General features: G+C 42.5%; 1 protein-coding gene across 1 annotated transcript in view; it reads right to left on the reverse strand.

Moving 5' to 3' along the window:
* Positions 1-1193: 1193 nt before the first annotated feature.
* Positions 1194-17890, reverse strand: part of Cmc1 (C-X9-C motif containing 1) — a 66542-nt gene continuing 49845 nt past the window's right edge. The window contains exons 3-4 of the mRNA XM_034484157.2: positions 9043-9133; positions 1194-1454 (exon numbers count right to left, since the gene is read on the reverse strand). Of these exons, the coding sequence (XP_034340048.1) occupies positions 1334-1454; positions 9043-9133 (212 nt within the window). The 3' untranslated portion in view covers positions 1194-1333. The remainder of the gene's footprint in view (positions 1455-9042; positions 9134-17890) is intronic.

Here is a 17890-nt window from a genome sequence, read left to right on the forward strand (position 1 = left end):
GCAGGTACACTAGTCAGACAAGAGGTGAATGTGAACATAGATTGTCTAGTAACTATTGGTTGGGAGACACACAACAGAAATCTTCTTACTATGTCACTGGCTTCTTGTAACTGCTTTTTCTTTGAGTCACTGAAAACAACTGTAGTCCTGTTCATTAGAAATGTGTCAATGCCAACAGACCAGCACAGAAATAATCAGACACACAACAGAAATCTTGTTACTATGTCACTGGCTTCTTGTAACTGTGCTTTTTCTTTGAGTCACTGAAAACAACTGCAACCCTGTCCAATAGAAATGTGCCAATGCCAACAGACCAGCACAGAAGTAATCCGCTGCTTGCCCCTCTCCCCATGCTGCAGTTTCTAAACTTAAAGTTTGCTCTGCTTGGCCTCCAGTCACCTTTGGTTGGTCTATGGTCTGGGAGACTGGGTTCTTTGAATTTCAGACAAGGGTAAAGTAGTTGTTTGGTGAGTACAGTGTGAAGCTTGAACATGCATCCACTGACTACGTTCATTTCATTTGAATGAGAAAAAAAATTTCCATAGGATTGGACAAAGTTAAATTTTGCCTTCCTGTTTTTTGTTTTTGTTCTAAAAATAGCTTTTTAATATAAAAAGCTCAGACTAGGGTAACACACTAGAACAGAAACTCACCACAGTTCCTCCCAAATCCCCAATGTTACAAAACAGAAGCTCACACTTAACAATGCCAACTTCTTAAAATCCAAGATAATACATTTTTTTCAGTAGCCAAGCTCCAAAAAAAAAAAAAAAAAAAAATCAAGAAACAATGCAGAAACTTATCTATCAAAGGTTTCAGTAAAATAATTCACCTAATCTCATCTGTTTTCACATAAGCCTGTAGAAAGTCTGCAGCCCTGCCTACATGCATCTGATGGCAGTGCTGGATACGTTATCACCATAAACAGACTGCTGGCCACAACAGCACACTTAGTGGTAGAGAGAAGAAGGGCTCTGGTTCACAGCTGCCATTAACAGTGTTGAAGGTGGTCCATTCCTTCTTTGCTTTAGTTCTTTGATCCCACACTAGCCATCAGTCTGCATGATCAGAAGGTAATGTACACATGAAACTATGACAGCACTGTGATTGCAGCTCAAGTTGTAGAATGTGGGTTAAGGCCAGGAACACAATATATTCCCTTTTTCTCTACCCTATATTTAATAAACCAGAAGTCTGAAATAAATATTTTTATTTCATTTAAAAAAAATCAGTATTTTCATGATTAGGGTGAGCAAACATTGTTTCAGTCCATCATTTCTGGTTTACATTATAAATGGCTTCCATAAGTATGACTTCCTGACTCACTGTTTGCCTACATGTTTGTGGGAAGCTTCTGTAACCTTTTCTTGGTAGGAACTCCAGTTTTTCTGAATTCTTCCCTTTCCTTGAGATACTCCAGTTTGCATTCTTCATAGAAGGCTGGATCATTATAGCTATAAGAAGTAAATCAATATATTTCAAAATAGATACAATATAAGGTTTAATAACATTCAGATACTCATGAAGTTTAGTCTTGAAAAGCTGACTTTCAATAATAGTCACCAAGACACAATAAACATTAACTAATGAGAAAAACATGATTTTTTTTAATTTTGTAATAAAGTACACAGTAATATAAAGTCTTGAGTTTAGTCTTCTCACAGGATGGAAACATGAATGATACTTAAGAGCCCATGGGTCAACACACACAAGGGCTGGACTAGAACAAAATACAAAATGGACAAGGTTAGACATGAAAACATGAAGAGGGGAAGTGTCAGTGAGAGCGCTATCGGGCCACTCCTTGCAAGGCCACAGAAGGGACATGGTGCAGGGAAAGTGAGATGCGTGAGTCACTCCAAGCGGCCTGAAGCTCAGAGTGGGTTGTACACAAAGCAGGAAGAGCCTGGGAACACTAAGTGTACAGCAACCAAATCAGGTTGGGCCTCTGATGTCACACTACAACAGTATCCTGAGAGCAATAGGACAAGACTAGCTGGAAATAAAGGGGTCTTGAATAGATGGCAGTGTACGGCAGAGAGGCTAAAAGGGAACAGCAAGGTTTTTAAAGGTGGATCTCTAATAATAATATCCAAGCAAAAAATGATGGGCACCTAAGCTAGCCAAAAGGAAGAGACGTGAGGATGCAAAAGGAACGGCTGGGTAACTAAGCAAAATTCTTTAGGAGACAGATGACTCTAGATTACAGAAAACTAATCCAAGCCACATGACAGGGACTGAACAAAAGAATTCCCTTTAAGACATGAAGAAAAGCAGAGAATCAGGATCGGTAGTGGTTTAATCCAGGGGTACAAACTACACTTAGATTTAAGATTCTTAACAGAACCCAAAGAAACCAACTTTAAGCAATAGGTTAAGGGAGACAAGGCTAAGGAGTGTAGAAACGTGTGGCCCACCCGAAGTCTGAGCCACACCTGCTGGTAGCAGTGTCTTTGAATGGACGTGGTAGAAGGAAGCTTTTGGTTTTTGCCTGCTTGCCTTCACTCTCCCAGGCAAGCCCATCTATCCTCCTGCTGAGGCCTGCCTTCCTTCACTGGCAGTGCAACAAAATTCTCCAGGATCCAACAGACCAAAGACCAGCTGAGACACTCAGCCTCAAGGACTGAAGAACTACTGATTCTTGGCCTTCGTGTCAAGACAGCCATTGATGAGCTAGCCTGACCACAGCCTGTAAGCCATTTTACTAAAGCCCCTTTTAATGTATATGGATGCATTCTGTCAGTTCTGTTCCTCTGGAGAATATTTATGTTAGACAATTTAACAAATTTCAGATGTGGGCTACAGAGCTGAAGACATTTACCTATCCATCATGGTCAACTAGAAGTCCCCAAATCTCATAACTAAGATGTAGCAGGTTTGTTTTGTTTTAATCAGTGCTTTACTGCTGGACAAAACAACAGCTATTCCAACCCCTACCTCCTCCCAATTGTTCTGTCACCATGGCTAAAGTGCTACTCAGGGTGATTTTGTAGTAGTCAAAACAACTCCTGAGGAAAAGATTCATGTTGTAATTTCTGAAATAAATGTATTTCATGACTAGCTTCCCACATACCTTTTCCTTCTAACACGTTCCACCACCACCTCCTCCCCCCTCCCTGCACCCCTGCATTTTGTACCTCTTGAATCTGTGTGGCCTGGACTAGCCTTGAACTAGCATCAATCCTGTCTCAGACTTTTGAATGCTGTGATTACAAGCATGCATCATCACGTTCTACTCTCTGGCATTTTCAATGGACTTTTGGAGAAAAATCAGAAATTCTAGGCTGAGAAGGCAGAGGGTTTCTCTGATCAGGCAATATGGAATGGCATCAGGCATGGTTCCTCCTTTCCGATGGCTGAGAACAGAGGCACCCCACGGAGCACAGGCATCCGGTATCCAAGGGGCATCCCCATTCTTCCATATACCTAATATACCTGGAATGGGCACTGTGGGAGACAGGGCAACTTACAAGCCTATGTGACATGGGAAAGAGCTGTCTCCTCTGTCTGTTAGTTTCCATTTCTCAAGATAATTCTGTACTGGCTGGCCAAGGCCTTCAGGAGCTGGTCTGTTCTGTGTACAGCTTCAGTCTGTGAACAGTGGACTTGACTCTCACACTGCTGTGCACATAAACAGCTGAGGGAGTCTAGGAAAGGCAGCTGCAGCTTATGGAGGAAACTCCAGGTTCTCACAGGACCATCTACAGACTTAACAAAGGAGTTCTGCTACTGCAGGAGTGGGCAACTCCTCAAACACTTCTGTCCTCCAAGTTAAAGGGCTCTGATGCCTTTTATAAGGTCACACAGGAAGCACACACTGGCACTGGCAGTCACCAGGGCAAGGGAAATTTGACGTTCAGGGAAGAAATTCCAGCTGGCTTGTGACCAGGGTTCTGTGCTTAGGCACTAAGTGCTGAGCAGATGGTCTCCAATACACAGAGCAGTGGTGGCTTGTCACCAGGACTCCACACTGCTCACCGGCTTCCTGTACACAGACAGGAAGGGCCAGGGTTTCTATCAATGACCAACAGATGAGTCAGGCCAGTTTGGGATGCTTTCTAGCCTCTGCAGATGAACCTACATGTTCAGGAACATTCCAGGTTGGGAATTCAGGCTGATAGCCTAGACCTGTTCTCCAGCTGGAGAGCACAAACCTTCAGACTGTTGTGTCCAGGGCCGTCTATCCACTAAAAGCCTATGTGATTTGGTGGACTGAACTTTGGTCATCTCAGGGATTCCTGTCACCCTCAAGGACAATATACAGCAGTGAGGAATTTAGGTGTGCGTGCAGTGTGTGGCTTCTGCCTCTGAGCTATGACAAAAGGTGTGGTTGCATTTTGAGGAAGAAGAGGCACAAAGGATTCCCTGTCCCAAATTTCCTAAGGATTCAAGCTGGAGTATAAAACTGCCACATGGGAAAATGCAGAGAGTCCTAGCACAAAGGACTTTGGTGGAAAAAGCATCAGGGACATCAAGATTCAGAACAGTCACCTCTCTCCCCATCCCCAGGTTCCCTGTGGGTCTAGATGGCTGGGAAGCAATGAACTACACACTTAGCTGGGTGTGCTGCAGACAGGCAAAGGCATGCCTCTCTTGCAAAACTGAGGCACTTCGGATAGAGCAGCTGTTTACTTTACTGGCTGGTGTTAGATCAACTTGACACAAGCTACAGTTACTAAGGAGGAAGGAGCCTCAGTTGTGGAAATGCCTCCATAAGATCCAGCTGTAAGGCATTTTCTTAATTAGTGATTGATGGGGGAGGGCCCAGCCCATGGTGGGTGGTACCATCTCTGGGCTGGTGATCCTAGCTTCTGTAAGAAAGCAGACTGGGTAAGCCATAGAAAACAAGCCAGTAAGCAGCATCCCTGTGTGACTTCTGCATCAGCTCCTGCCTCCAGGGTCCTGCCCTGTGTGAATTCTTGTCTTGACTTCCTTCAGTGATGAAGAATAACAAGGCAATGTGGGCCCACTACACCCTTTCCCCCCAGGACAACTTGCTTTTTGGTCATGGGGTTTCATCACAGCAATAGAAACTCTAACTAAGATACTTACTTTCCATCTGCCCAGAAACTGTGATCTATGTGCTGGTGAGGGCTGTGCTGTGTCAGCCTCCTTCAGTGAGCTGTAGACCTCTGGGCAGGGAGCATGTTCTTAGAGGAAAAGGGCAGCAGCCTCAGACCAACTGGTCTGCTCAGCTGTGTCCTCCTGTTTTCTGTAGGACTCAGTACTCTAGCCAGAGCAGACCCTACTTAAGTGATAGTCCTGGAGTCTCACTAAACCTCATTAACAACACTGTTATCAGGTCCCAAAGGAACTGGGACAATTCTCACTTCCTACCTGTAGCTCCTCCCTGCACTTTTCACTAGCCCCCATCCTAAACCGCTCCCTCCTAGGGGCTGGGCTTCGTTTCCCCTCCCCCAATTTCCCTTCCCTATCATAACTCAGCCATTTTGATTATCTCTAGGCTCCTGGCTGGCTCCTCTCCTGGATCTCTCTTGGTCTGCTCTCTCCAACAACCTCTTCTCATGGCCCAGTTCCATCTGGAGCCTTGCAGGTATCCTCTGCTGTGCTCTCCCTCACATCTACAGTAAACCTGACAACCAAACTGAGGGGCGGTCATGTCCTCCTTTCTCATCCACCTTTCACCAGAGCCTGGAACCAGGACACCTGTGGATTCTCCAAAGCTACACTCATTTCTCTTTCTTGAAATGTGTTTGCTGCTTTAGTTCATCACACTCAAGTAAAATATCTGTGTTCCTACATAAACATAAGTTTTTAAGAGGAAAGGCTTATCTGAGGCACACTAGGGAACATGGCCAGAGGGAGCCTCTCCTCTACATAAAGGGCTCTTGTAAGGGGAGGTTCTGATACTAAGGTCTAGTTCTCCAACTGGTTCTGGATTTGTCAATAAAGAGGGCTGGGAGCCAATGGACGGGCAGAGGGTACAGGTGGGACTTCCAGGTCCCATGAGGAAAAGGCAATCACAGGGAAGGAAAGATGCTTTTTCTGCCACGCTTTGGAGGAAAAGGAAGACATCAACCACGTAAGGGGTCAGCTGGAGCATGTGGCCTCTCTCTGGGCAGGTGGACAAAGGTGTTTGGCAGGGACTAGGTGGAACAAGTCACTAAGATTAGGGCAGGAGGAGAAACAGATAATAAGCTGGTAAGGGCAGGCCTTTCCAGCTGGGAGGTATCTGTGCCTAGCAGGCAAGTTTTAAAACAATAAAGCTGAGTGTCCTTTATCTGCAGATTCGAAGGAAGCAGGATTAGGGCTGGTTGTGAAAAATCTGGAACTAAGCCAGGTGACCAAGAGGGAGCTAGGAGTGGGCTGGTAGTGCAGCAGCTCCTGGGCAAGGCAGCAGCATGGTTTTAAAACTACACACAACAGGCTCTTGCAGTTCTTGCCCAGCAACCACCAGCAGCTGAGACTGCCTCAGAGAAACACATGCAAACTCTTGGTTTCCTCACCTCTAAGGGCAGAGATGAAAAAACGAGTTTGGATAATCTTGTTCCTTTCAACAGTGGATTTCTAAGAGCCTGTAAGTTTACATATACATAATCTATCCTTAAAATTACATAAGGGATTCATTAAAGTGTTATTTTTAAATTTACTCTCCTAAGAAATCTCACACTATGCTCACATGTATGTTTCACTGGCTGCATCTGGAAAAACATAAGAGGGAACAACAGCTTGCCAAAATTAAAATCTCACAGCTACCAATTAACAACTTAGTAAAATACTGTGATATTATTTGTCAATAACGTATACAATAATGTATACTATAAGCACATATGGATGTGGGGACAAACATATTCAGTGAAATCTGCTTACTTTCTTCTTTGCTTTTTTTTTTTTTTTTTTTTTTTTTTTTTTTTTTTTTTTTCCCTAGACAGGGATTCACTATGTAGCTCTGGCTGCCCTGGAACTCAGAGGTCTCCTGACCCCAGCCTCCCTCCTGAGAACAAAGGTTTGCAAGGCTACATCTGCATTTAAAGAATTAGAAACACTAAGGCTGGGACAGTGGCTCCTGAATGTAATTCCAGCCCTCAGGAGGCACAGCCAGGAGGATGCAGCCAAACTCCAAAATGCTGATTTAAAAAGAACTGGTTAGGTACAGCCACTTTGGAAATCAATATGATGGTTTCTTAGAAAATTGGCAATCGATCTACCTCAAGACCCAGCTGCACCACTCCTGGGCATATACCCAAAGGATACTCCAGGTATCACAAGGACACCTGCTCAACTAGTTGGGCAGCTGCTATTCACTACAACCAGAAACAGGAAACAACCTAGACGTCCTTCGACTGAAGAATGAATAAGGAAAATGTGGTACATCTACACAATGGAATATTACTCAGCTGTTAAAAAAAAAAACAATGACATGAAATTTACAGGCAAATGAATGAAACTAGAAAAAAAAAAAAAAAAAAAAAAAAAAACATGCCGAGTGAGACCCGGAAAGACAAACATGGTATAGACTCACTTATATAGTATATACTCACTGGAAAATAAAAGGCAATCATACTAAGGTCCACAGACCCAGAGACGCTGAGTCACACAGAGGGCTTAAGGGAGTAGCACTGTGAACCTCCCTGGGAGGGGAACTAGGACTGACATCATAGGTGGAGGGTGGGGGTAGGAGGAGGATGGGTAAGGGAGCACTGTGAACCTCCCTGGGAAGGGGATTAGGACTGACATCACAGGTGGAGGGTGGGGTAGGAGGAGGATGGGGAGTGTACTAAGAGAAACAACTAAAGTGCAGGCTCTTGGGGGATGAGCTGCAAACCTAGTGCAATGGAAACCCCCAGAGCCTATGACCCTAGCTAAGGGCCCTAGCAATGGGGATACAGAGCTTGAAATGTCCATCTCCTGTAACCAGGCAAGACTTCTAGGGAAGGGACTGGGACACCAACCCAGCCAACATAACCATCAACCTACAGTGTGCCCTGCCCACAAGATGTGCTGGGGTAAGAATGGTACAGAAATTGTGGGAGTGGCCAGTGACTGGTCCAGCTTAAGACCCATGCCATGAGAACGAGCCCACTCCAGACGCTGCCTGGTAGGCCAAGACCTAAAGGCTGGACAGCCAAGAGACCTAGGATAGAACCAAACATGACTGAAAAAAAAAAAAGAGTCAATGAAATGATTCCCCGAATCCTGCTATACTAATAGCCTGGTGCCTAGCCCTGCTGTCATCAGAGAGGCTTCCTCCAGCGACTGATGGAAATAGATGCAAAGACCCACAGCCAAACACGGGGAATCCTGGGGAAGACGGCGAGGATAGACTGTGAGCGCCAGACTGGTCAAGACGCCATAAGAAAACCCACAGAATCAACTACCTGGGCTCACAGAGGCTGAAATGACAACCAGGGAGCCTGAATGGGACTGACCTGCATATGGACTCTCTGCACATAGGTGACGGTTATGTAACTTCATCTTGTGGGACTCCAAACAGTGGGAGCAGGGGCTGTCTCTGACACTTTTGCCTGCTTCTAGTACCCTTTCCTCCTACTGGGTTGCCTCCTCCAGCCTAAATACGAGGGGAGGTGCCTAGTCTTACTTCAATTTATATGCCATGTTTGGTTGATGTCCATGGAAGGCCTGCCCTTTTCTGATTTGATAAAGCATCGAAAACGGAAATTTACATTTAGAGCGTCCATATCATTTGCTGCAACTTTTCCAGGAGCTGAAACAGCAATTCAGCAAACTGCCAGGCTGACAATGAGAGATCGTCTAGTTCGGTTACTTTTCAGTAGAAGAACTAAAAAGCAAGCTATAGTCATTCTATAAACCAACCTGTTGAAGAAAAAGCATTTGTTAAGCCATGCGGGAAATCATACGTACAATTCTGCCAAATATAAATTTTTACATCCCTTCCTAAATGTCTTTCTTTTAGGATAACCTGTAACATACTGATGTCTTAACCAGCACCGTGAAGAATTTGGTGGGCAGAGGTACAGAACATATTACAGGTAATGAGAACATTCTCCTACTATACACCTGTACAACCACCGACCCACAAGCATTGAGGTGACAACTTACTAAGCAGTTAGACAGTCTTTCAATGCAGTATTCTCTTTCCGGCATTTTAATACCATAAGGATCCCAGAGTCCTTGCAACATCTGGTAAAATCTGAAAATTAAAAAAAAAAAAAAAAAATGAAGAAAGAAAAACATTCCATTAACATGATATTAAAAGTTCTAACAGTCTCTTAGAACCCATTGTCCAGACTGTACACATTCCATGGTCAACTTAAGAAACTGTACACTGCTGAAGGGCAGACTGCAAGCATTGCTCATTCTGTAGAAAAGGATTTTCGAGGAGGAGGTGTAAGATAAAAGCAAAAAAACTGCCTGGAGAGACACACAGGCCATAATGACCTCATAGGACTTCCAGTGGGACAAGAATGCATTCCAAGGAAGTAAGTAACAAGCCGTGGTGGTTTGAATGAACATGGTCCCCATAGGCCCACAGGGAGTGGCACTAATAGGAGGCGTGGCCTTGTTGGAGGAAATGTGTCTCTGGGGGTGGGTTTTGAGGTTTTAAGCAGCTCAAGTGAGGCCCAATGACTTGCTCTGCCTGCTGCTTGCTGATCTGGATGTAGAACCCTCAGGTCCTCCAGCACCATGTTCCCTGAATGCCGTCATGCTTCCCACCGAGATGAAAATGACTAAACCTCAGAACCTTTAAGCCAGTCCCAATTAAATGTTTTCCCTGTAAAAGCTGTGTGATCAAGGTTCTCGTTGTAGCAATAGAAACCCTAAGACAGAAATTGGTACCAGGAGTGGGTTACTGCTGTGACAGGCATGACCACACTTTTGTTTGGAGGCATATGGACTTTGGGACTTTCGGTTAGGAAAGCAGCTGGATGCTTTAAGTGGGCCTTAAGGGGCCATACTAGTGGGAACATGGAAGAGAGCAGTGCTTGAGGGTGGGGGCCTGGATCAAAAGGCTTCAGATTCAGAATACGGTTTTGTGGCCTAGAGACGATTGTTGGGATACTTTGGCTGCTTTCTGCCCTGGTCCATAAAATCTACCTGACACTAAATAGAAGAGTTATGAATTACCAGCTTTGGCAGAGATTTCCAGACAGCCTAGTGTCGACTGTGTTGCTTGGTTATTAGTGGCACGCTAATGCATATTTATAATGAAAAAAAGCAAACTAAGCAAGAAGAAAAAACAAGACCCACACACAGTTTGAGGAGAAAGAGGTACCAGGGAACTGTAAACAGATTAGAGAGAAGCCTGGTGCTAGGTGAAATACAGGCCAGCAAGACCGTACCCAGCTAAGCTTCAAGTCTGTGAAAAGGAATGAAGAGTATTTTATTTAAAAGGAATTTAAAAAATATCAGGGCCTGGTGTGGTGGTGCACACCTTTAATCCCAGCACTCTAGAGGCAGAGGCAGGAAAATCTCTGAGTTCCAGGACAGCCTGATCAACAAAGAACATTCCAGGACAGCCAAGCTTGGGCAGTGAAGGAAAACATCAAAAACAGAAAGCGGGTGAAGATGTAGCTGAGTGAGAGGCCTGTGTTCCGGCTCCAGCAAACAGCAGAACATGGCAGCTTCAGCCTACTGTTCCAGCTTTAGAGTGAAGGATAGAAGAAAAGACTTACGCAATCTCCCTCCGCAGCTAAGGAAAGCCACTGAGGCCAGGTGTGTGTCAAGGGTGCTGCTGCATGGAGGCCTCTAAAGGCCATTGTGCAAAGCCTGGATTGCCTTTGAGAACCCACGATGTTGGAAATGGCAGACTGGTGGGATACCTGCAAAGGAGCCAGGCTAACAGGCAATGAAGCCAGCCCAAGACAGAAGCGTGCTGCAGTCAACGAGGCTGAAAAGACTTGGAGATCTGAAGAGCACGCTGACATCAGACATGGAGACGCAGAGCTTGGAGTTCGCTCAGCTTTCAGTCTTGTTTGGTCCTGAATTTCCTCATTATGTTCTCTTCCTTTTCTTTTAGAATGATAACTTATATCCTGTGCCATTGTATGTTGGAAGTACATGATCTGATTTTTCATTTTTATTTTATAGGAGACTGCAGTTAAGAGATTATATGAATCTCCATGAGTTTAAGCTTTGAAACAGTGCTGGTACTGTGATAGACTCTGGAACTTCTGAAATCAGGCTATGATGTGCCTACAAGCCTATGGGAGCCAGGGAGGAGAATGTGGTGGTTTGAATGAAAATGGACCCCATAGGCCTCTATTTAGTGATACTGTTGAGAGATGTTGCATTGTTGAAATAGATCACTGTGGGATGGGTTTTGAGGTTTCAAGTGCTCAAACCAAGCCAAGTGCCATTCTCTTCCTGCTGCCTGCTGATCTGGATGTAGAACTCTCAGTGGCTTCTCCAGCACCATGTCTGCCTGTATGCTGCCATGAGGACAACAGGCTAAATCAAAAATGGCTTCTCCAAAGTGACTACAATGAGCTCATTTTTTTCCATTTTATTTACTTTTCCTGTGACCTGATGAGTTTAATTAGAGTCCCTGACATGAGCATGAGTGAAGCGTTATCAATAGGAACGGATGGTGGCAGATACTTTCATTGTCTATTTGAAGAGGCCATAGAATAAATTCACAAATACATTAATGAAGCCTCTCTTCTCCTTTCATAAGCTTCTCATAGTAACCACCCAAAATGATAAACTCTGCATTTTAGATTTGAAGTGTGTCATGAGCACACTATACTAGAAACACAGATGCATTTGTCTTTCCACAATGTCAAACCATTATTTTAAAGAATAATGACACATTCACAAACTGCATCATCAGTATAATGACTGCACTTGCCAAGTGGTCCAGATTTCCCTTGATAGCTGGCTGATGAGAGATTAATTTCTATCTTAATTACTAATATTAACTCTCAGATCACACATCACATAGTAATTATATCTCTCTGGGTATGTCGGGGGTTGGGAGGGGGAGAGACAGAGTTCGAAGAGGTGGAGGTGGACGCAGATACCAACAATCTAAGGGTCACTGCGAGTAGTTAGATTATTAAGCAAATCATCTGGAAAGCTAGTTCAGGGCCTCGGGATGGAGTGAAGCTGCAGAGGGGAGGAACCGAGGAGCCTGGAGACCAGCCCTGGACACATGAACACACAGACAATAACAGGGCACTGTAAGAAGGCCTATCAAGTGCCCAGGCCCCAGCTGAGCTGACACACAGGTTCTCAAGTAAAGGCCAGGCCTCCATATCCATTCCATGTTAAGAGTCCTCTTTGTGGAATACAAGTGAGGTGCTGCACCTTTCCACATCTGCTGTACTCGAGGTCTGGTGTGTTTTAATGTCTGTGTGCCCACACGGTCTTCAGGAGTAAGTTCTTATCAACTGCACTTCACAGATGGTGCTGGTACCTGCATACACGATGACATGCAGAATTATCCTTTCTCTGTGTTTGTGCTTAAAATGGAGCCAAATGCTGCTTTATGAGCTGGAGTCACCAGAGCAAAACACCACCTGACAGCCAATGTTCCACACCATTTGGAGAACTTAGTGCAGTGCAGGGGAGCCAGATCTCAACAAAGTGCTAAGAGAACTTGAAAGGAAGGTATGAGAATGTTCCAGTGTGACCAGAAAACAAACCACCTGAGCACCTGCCTTTTTTAAAAGGCTCACAGGTGGGAAATGCTCAAATGGAGCAGCTATGACCAGCACTAAGATGAGGAGTGGAGGACTGAGAACATACCAGGCAAAGAGTCAGGGAATCTGTTTCTTCCACGTTCCTTACATGTACCATTTTGGGGCCTGACACACAGTCTACTCACAAAGCAGGATGGCCACAAGCTGCTTTTAAACAGTCCAGTGTCCGTAAAGAGAGTGGGGACCTCAAGGCTAACCACAGAAACAGGTTCATTCACCTCCTAATAAAATAACTATTACATGTATCTTTCTTAAAATATGTTATTTTGTGGATAACCATAAAAGGAATATTATATATTCATTAAAGGAATAGTATGTTGATAGTCATTTCCTATCTTCTTGAAACAAAAGATGTATCTTTCGCCAACATCAGATCTAACTCTTATACCACCCGCCAAAACAAAAATACTACACCACAAAATAGCACACTATTATAAACAGCACACTGAGAGGTGTTGGTCTTCACGGTTCTTTTCTTTTCATTTTTGAGGGGTGTTAACCATCCTCAGCTTGCTGGGCTCAAAAGACCTCCTGTCTTTACTCTGCCCCAGAAGCTGAGACTACAGCAGGGAAGGGTTGAAACACTAGCAGTCCCCAGGATCTAAGGCTTGTCAGTAAAGTGCACTAGGGTTTGCGGCAGCACACTGCTGCTCAGAACACAGGCACAAAGCCGCTGTGGGAGAACACCACGCAGGGAACCGCTGTGCGTGTCTCACAGGAGGGAAGCTGACAGGCTGGAGAACAGAAACTGAAGAAACAGTTGCTCTAGGGGTTGGTACTCTATAAGTATGGAACAATGTGTTGACTTAAAAAGAGGAGAAAAGTAGCTATAGGCTAGGAGAGAAGAAAATGGAAGCTGGGCTGAGGAGCTGGCATGAGGAAGCCATCTCGCCATGTTCCTCCTCTCCCCTGGTCTCCTCTGTTTAGCAATAACTGGAGGGAACCCCATGGCTCACTAAGAATTCCCTGTTCATCACCTTCCAAGGCTGTTTCTGATGTATAGCTTAATTTCCTTAAATACTAATTGTTCTCAACTACAAATTTAGAAAAATCCCTTTCCTGAAATGTATGTCTACAGTCACGACAAGTGAAGAGCATCAGTTCAGGGTAAAGAGACACTCTCAAAAGTCACACTGTAGCTTTCCTCTAATCTCTCATGGTCACACCAACTGCCAGATGCAAGAACTCTGATGACAATGTGTGCTGCCTTCCTGGTAAATAGATCTAAATTCCCAGTTTTGAAGACAAGAAGGGGGAAGGGGCTAAAAGACATGGTGCAGCAAACTTAATTAGACATTAATAAGCGCACTGTCCCTGGATAACAAGGCAAATCGATCCTTCCCGTTCCGGCTGCAGTTTATTTAAAGACTCTCCCATGTTACTACTTAAGCTCAGGACCTATGGAGGTGTTATCTCACCATTTATATTTTCACAACACTTATGATATTGCTATCACACCCTTAAAATAAATGAAAAGCCCAGGCCACATTTCAGACCAACAAAATGCTACTGACTCTATTTTTATTTCAGGAAATAAACATTAAAATAATTCTGTACTGCTCACTTCTTTCGGTGTTGAACAGTTAAATGAAATGATGTAGGGTTTTCTAGTCTTATGTTACAAGTATACTTCAGAGGTAAGTATTTAATCACTTGGCTTTAAAATTCAGTTCTAGATAACGTATTATAAGAATCGTGACAACAAAAGCATTTTTGGCAAAATTATTATGCTTTTAATTTTCTATTAAATTATGGTTTATTAGCATTCTACACTTTAAAGATTAGTCTGTGTATAGAATGAATTTAGTGGTGCATTTAATGAGACAAGAAGCTATAAGGATGAACACAAAAGATTCTTCTATATTGTAGTGCATGAGCTGTTTGACAATTCTAGCACAGTCCAACAGAAAGCTTCTCTCTAGATTGATCACGGCTCAGTTAACAGCGCTGAATATCTAATGCCTCCAACTCAATTAATTCTCACCTGATTAACATCAGACTGATATTCAAACTAAATCATCTCTCCAGTCAAGTAGAAATCAATATTTCTGATTTTACTTTTAAATTACAATACAAAATAAAATGCATGCATCTTCAATATGCCAGGAGTAGCTTTCCTAGTCTACCATGGCATGGGTAACACAGTTGATTAAAGTATTATTCTAATTTGAGCACCACTAGGTAGCAGGATCTGATTAATCTGAACACAGAGATAGTGTAAAGTAATTAAATATATCTTATACAGGGCAAATAGAAAATTGACATAAAATAAACTTGACTTCTTTAAAACAAACCTTGCTGTTTATCAGCTCAAGTAGTTAAGAATATAGTTTTATTAAAGATTGATTATTCTCAGAAAAAAAGACATGTGAGCCATATTTTCAATGGGCTAAGAACCAGCGACTCTTTTCTCGGTCATATTCTTTCTATGACTATCCTCTCTGGAAGGCAGGTACATACTTGAAAGCAAGCCAATTATTTCTAAGTGACCTTTCTAGACAGAAGAAAACATAGTGGACCAACCTTGTTGAGTAGAGAAGTCACTAAACCCCCACAGAAAATCCTTACGCATTTGTACTTGTTACTATAAAGAGAAGATGAAATTGACTTTGCCCCTCATTTCCTTTAAATTTAACATGAAGACAAACTGTAAGGCCTAATTATTTGCTGTGTTAATTGACCAGAAATGACTATTTTGCTTGTTAGCAAACTCAAAAATTTAGAAGAAAATTAGAAAAACTTAAATTTTTAGAATGAAAATTGCACTTAAATGCATAGTTTATTCTAGAGTTGAGAAAAAACAGTTCCAAGTAATGTAAACCAAAATTGTGCTGTACACACAACACAGATATATAACTTCACATTATAATGTAACAATGGTATACATTTTATATATATAAATCTTATATATAAAATGTAAAAACATATTTTTGTTTCTATGCTTCACAAACTTGTATTTGTAGATGGGGGAGTTCCAAGAACCACAAAATAATGAACTTTACATTTTTATTCTACTAAATAGTCTATCAAACAATATGAATATAAATGATAAAATAATTATTTGAAATTCTGCTGATACACTTACAGTGTTAGACTTCAGAGTAATTGTGTGGTATGCATGTGTAAGCACACAGCATCATGCTATGATCTAAGACCTAACTAGTCAAGACTCAATGCCAAAGAGACTCTTGGATACTTAAAGGCACTAGAGAGAAATATTTTGCTTTCATTCTGTTTTATTAAGAACTTTATTAAAAGACTAAAAGGGAACCATATGATATAATTCATCCTGCAAATATATAAATGTTTTGCCACAGAACAGAGGTAGAAAAAGTAGCTATCACAAAGTCTACTTTGTTAGACTCCACAAAGAATATTTTTTAATTTTAAACCAGAATGTCAACAGGGTCGATTGAAATAAAGAGAAATAAATTAATGCTAAATACCTACTAAGGAAGTTTTGTTTATGGAAATGAATAATTCAGCGTTTCACAACTAAATTCAAGCAGCAGCTGCTTTGCTGGCATCAACCTAAAAATGTACAAACTCAGACAGCACAGAACCATCAGATTGTTCAGGCCAAACAGAGGATGTTATTTCCTCGTCTTCTAGGTTTAGTGTAAAATCTTCCAGCTACAACACTAACCAGCCAACTGCGTAGGACTCTCACTCAGACTATCACTTTCATGGGAAGACTCTGTCGCATCCACTTAACTGAACATATGCAGAATTTCTGGCCGGTTCCATCTTGTAACAGCTGGGAAGAGAGACTGATTCAGATCTCTAGCAATCTGTTCCTGATCTACTTGGTCCTGGATTTTTACTGTAATTCCAAAACGAGCCCCAGACTGCCTTTCAGTCCTAGGCAGCTTCAGTTTGTCTCCTATTCATCAAAAGAGCAGAGAAGTGGGTGGGCCCAAGTTAGCTGAGTGAAGACAGGCTGCACCGGTCTCTACACAACACTCCTAGTCCTGTAGCTCTTACATGTGAGCCTCACTGGGTATGAAAATGTGGAAATGTTCAAACACTTACAATTGTACCCAAAAGCAATCTGATGTCATAATAAAACACCAACAGTCACAATGGAAACTAGGTCCTCTTATATAACTTTTGTTTCAGGTTTATCTGTTGGATACAGCAACTAAAGCCTGAAACTCTTTAGTGATCATAAAAATACAGTAGACTGGCCTGGCAATGGTGGTACACACCTCCAATCCCAGTATCTACGATGCAGAGGCAAGTGGATTTCTGTGAGTTCAAGGTCAGCCTGGTCAACAAAACCAGTCTGGGACAGCCAGGGTTACACATGCATCTCATCTGACATCTGTCTTATTTTTGTAATGAAAACATTTTTCTCTATTTCTCCCATTTGGTTTTATGAGACAGTCTGACCATATCACCCATGCTGGTCTGAACCTTGATGTGGCATCAAACTCCAAGATGTCACTCCCTGCTCTAGTGCATGCTTCTTCTCCTTATCCTCTTCAAAGTCTACATTCTTAACTCATTCCTTTGTTAACTCTGCTGAGCATATGTCTCCATCAAGTTGTGTTCTAGCTGTCTGGAATGTATGCATAAAACAAAACAGAGCTCTGTCATTCAAAGCTTACTCTCAAAGGCGGACAAGAAGCACAGCCCTGTGGACTGTTAGTGTTGTTAAGAGAGACAGTGGAAGATGGGGTTATGGGGCAATATGGTGTGTTTTCAGTAGGACTGTCAAGGTAGGACCCTCTGAGAGAACTATTAGAGAAAAAAACTAAGGGAAGGAAGGAAACCAACAAGATAATTTCATAGCCCATAATACCAAAATGTCTAATTCTGTGCATGACAATCCAACATATATATATATATTATATATATATATATATATATATATATATATATATATATAAAATATATATATATATATATACATACACACATATATATATGTGTATATGTATATACATATATATGTGTATATATATATATATATATATAGAGAGAGAGAGAGAGAGAGAGAGAGATACACATATACATATATTTACAAAGAAAATGGGCATCAAGAAAGAATAACAGTAGATGAGACTAGTCATTTGCTAAGCATGGCCCAGGCCACTCTACCAACCGCTCAAAAGGCCTGGCTGCTAATGCTAGTAACGCCTTGGCCACTCTCTCGGGAACCAGCTGAGTTCTAAAGCTAAAGTGAAAGTAAAAGATGAAGAAGACACAAGACTTACATTAAAAATACCACACAGTCAGCCCTG

Source organism: Arvicanthis niloticus, chromosome 21, assembly GCF_011762505.2.
Source record: "Arvicanthis niloticus isolate mArvNil1 chromosome 21, mArvNil1.pat.X, whole genome shotgun sequence".
NCBI classification, from domain to species: domain Eukaryota; kingdom Metazoa; phylum Chordata; class Mammalia; order Rodentia; family Muridae; genus Arvicanthis; species Arvicanthis niloticus.